We start from the raw sequence: 3,353 nt of genomic DNA, 5'->3' as shown, positions 1-3,353 counted from the left end.
GTGACCTCTGAGGAAAATGTTTATGCAGCCATATCAATAAAATAAATTAATTAATTTAATTTAATATTCTGAGCCCAAAGCTATCCAGTCATATTGGCATATCTATCAGCAGGGTGGCAGGGCCCAGAGCGAGCATATCATTAATCTTCCTCTGCGAGTCTACGTTTACAAACAAACAGTTGTGAAACCCATACCTCTCCCAATACGACTCTCACGTGGGGTACACGGGGACCAGCATTTCTAAACCTTTGTACTGGAAAATAATTGGTTACAGTTAAGGTCGTTTTGAAGATAATTGTTTACGTTTTCTTTATTTCTCCCGGTCTACATTTTTGTTTCTTGTGGGCCATGACCGGTCCATGTAGCTTAGAAAAAATATATATATATATATTTAATGCTATACATACATATATGTGGAGAATAAGATCGATCTAATAAGATAATTACACGACATATGTCTTTATTAATATCGTGCTAATGTGTTGAATTTATATATAAATATATACAACTCTCACTATTTTTTTAAAAAAATTAAATTTAGAATTCATATAAAATATTATTTTTTATTATTTAAATGGGTTAGTCGCATCAAGCCTACTCGTATAAAAACATATATCTTTTCTATTTTTCACGCCATGAGGAGTGCTACTGCTTTCTCTCTCGAAGTTTCTTTTCTAAATAAAATAAAAATAAAAATAAAAATATTAACAGAAACTCTTGAGAGAGCAGAAAGTACGGGGAGTTAGGAGTAGGGGTGTTTTCTTACCTCAGGAGTCGGGACCACAGCGGAATCTGAGTGACGTAAGCTGACGAAACCCTTTCATTTTATAGTTTTAAGACCGTTTCATTAAAATATTGTAAAAAGCTCTATAAATAAGGGACAAAGCCTACCATAGTTAGGCTTGAAGGAGCAGCTCTACAAGCATCTTCCAAATTCCGCTGCCTTCCAGTCTTCGATCCTATCTAAAGCTAATCCCATCTCCGAAAAGGATGGTCGGACCTTCACTTGACACCCTCAAGCCTACCACCATCAAATTTCTCTGTAGCTACGGCGGCAAAATCCTTCCCCGTTATCCCGATGGGAAACTCCGGTATCTTGGTGGCGAAACCCGGGTCCTCGCCGTTGACCGTTCCATCTCATTTTCTGGTCAGTCGACCTCTCTCTGTTTCCTCATCTGTTTTTTCTTTCGTTTGGATTTAAATTTTGAGGAAGAACATTTCATTGAGACTGAGATTTATGATTATGTGGTACAGAGCTGTTATTGAAGCTCGGGGAATTGTGCGGGACGTCTGTGAGTCTTCGTTGCCAATTGCCTTCAGAGGACCTTGACGCTCTGGTATCGATCACGTCCGATGAGGATCTCGCTAACCTCATCGAGGAATACGACCGAGCAGCATCTCCACCGTCGTCTCTGAAGATCAGAGCTTTCCTATCGCCGGCAAAATCCGCCAAAAAAATCAGTTCTCCTCTTCCTTCGTCGTCGTCCGCTTCATCTTTATCGTCGTCGTCGTCGTCGTCGTCGTCTCACAGTCCCACCGGTTCCGCATCTAGATTTCTGGTTCCGGTGGCCGATATGTACCCCCGCCAGATCCCGGCGCCGGTAGCTTATCAGAAATCGGCCCCAAAGGTTCATCCTCACTGTGCTTACCATGCTCATGGAAACCCTAGGCAGATCTATCTCATCCACAACGGGAACCACTGGCAATAACGCCAAACAGATGGGACGAAAACCCCTGCGAAGAAGGCTAAGCAAATCTATAAAGAAAAATACTACCCAGAAAAGGAAAACAACCTCAAAAAAAAAAAAAAAAGTTCTTTCCGCGTTGAGTTTCCTTTATATTACATATGTGTGTGTGTGATGTAATGGGACTGTAAGTTGCTCTTGAATCCTACGCCATTAATGAATTTTCAGTCCAATTTCGTTATGCCTCACAAAGGAAAATGCGGTGGCGAGTTAAATGTTCGTTTCGTTTCTGTTTGGGATTTCCATTATTATTGTGCGCACAGGCTCTGCCATTGGCCACTGCCCCCATTCGAGTTAGGCTGTGTTAAAGGCGCCGTCGTCCATTGGCTTACGCAAACCGTAACAGCAGGTGCCTGTTTGTTTTTTTAAAACTCCGCAGCATTATTGTGTGCCACGTTGCGTTGTTCCTCTTTTAACTCCACCAGTTGCCTTACACGTTTGGCTCTCTGTTCCGTCCCCTCGCATGGCACATATGCATTATCCTTCTTGCCGCTGCCGATTAATGCTTTTCTTTTTCCATTTATTGATTATAGCTTTGTTTTGTTGTATTTTGTAAATGCTTTATATATATATGTTTGTGTGTAATTTGAATTTTGTGATTTGCAGGTTAACGAGAAAATGAGGAGCGACTCGATCGAGCGGAAACATGATTGCGAAGATGTCAATTGGCAGCTAGCGGTGATTTCCTTTTCTTTTATAAAAATTGTGTAAAATAATGTTATTAAACTCGCTCATACTTCATCAGATTTTTCCTCTCTATTTTTCAATAAAAAAAAAAAAAAAACTGCCTATAGATTTGTCTATCTAATATTTGAATTTTTTTTTTTAATAAATCTTGTTTTACGTAAATCACTCGTATTCAAGCTTTCCTGGTTATTCATTTTCCTGACTAGAGTAAATTATATAATTTTTTTCAATTATCCATTAAAAATGGATGGATAGAAGTATATAGTTTGTGTAAAATAATGTTTAGTTATAAAAAAAAAAAAAATTGTGTAAAATAATGTTATTAAGTATTGTGAAATGTTTTGCGGGAATCATTATTATGCATCATCTTATCTTATTATGATATTTTTTAAAATTTTTATATAAAATATAATAAATAATACAATATTTTTAAAATTAAAAATAATAATAATATTAAAAAAATAATATTATAATAATATTTTATTTAACTTTTATTTCAAACTATTTATCTCTTATCTCATTTAAGAATCCAAATCACACCTCTCTCTCTCTCTCTCTCTATATATATATATATAATGATGGTGGAATAAATACGCTGTTCTATTTTATCTTTCATATAATGTGAAGCGGTGCTCCAAAAACTTATTAAGAATCATGATATTTAAGACCATGCTTTTTGTCTTTAATATTAGGGAAATTTAATGATTCGTGATATTTTATTGTTGTGATGGGATTTGCCCATGGAGTATGGGCCATTCCTAACTGTTGATGGATGGTTGTGCGTTTTGACCAGATTCTATCCCAACTGCAATTGAAGAAGCCAGCCATTGAAGCAGGCAACGGTGTTATCCACATTAATGGTCAAACGTATACTTCCAAAACCGATAGCGATAAAAGTAACGGCGACGTTTGGGGGACCGT

At 37.1% G+C, this 3,353-nt stretch overlaps 1 protein-coding gene across 1 annotated transcript; it reads left to right on the top strand.

Moving 5' to 3' along the window:
- Nucleotides 1-886: 886 nt before the first annotated feature.
- Nucleotides 887-1,933, top strand: LOC122310893. The gene is made up of 2 exons (XM_043125132.1): nucleotides 887-1,147; nucleotides 1,255-1,933. The coding sequence occupies exons 1-2, from the start codon at nucleotides 991-993 to the stop codon at nucleotides 1,707-1,709; spliced, it is 612 nt and encodes a 203-aa protein (XP_042981066.1). The 5' UTR covers nucleotides 887-990; the 3' UTR covers nucleotides 1,710-1,933.
- The last annotated feature ends 1,420 nt before the right edge of the window (nucleotides 1,934-3,353 follow it).

Source organism: Carya illinoinensis, chromosome 5, assembly GCF_018687715.1.
Source record: "Carya illinoinensis cultivar Pawnee chromosome 5, C.illinoinensisPawnee_v1, whole genome shotgun sequence".
Lineage (NCBI taxonomy): Eukaryota > Viridiplantae > Streptophyta > Magnoliopsida > Fagales > Juglandaceae > Carya > Carya illinoinensis.
Note: the sequence above shows the minus strand (reverse complement) of the source record. Positions and strands in the feature narration are given on the sequence as shown.

Excerpts from the sequence above, each read along its gene's own strand:
- LOC122310893 (XM_043125132.1), top strand. The coding sequence starts at position 991 with ATGGTCGGACCTTCACTTGACACCCTCAAGCCTACCACCATCAAATTT. Across the intron at positions 1,148-1,254 it reads CCGTTCCATCTCATTTTCTG|AGCTGTTATTGAAGCTCGGG; the intron begins GTCAGTCGACCT and ends TATGTGGTACAG.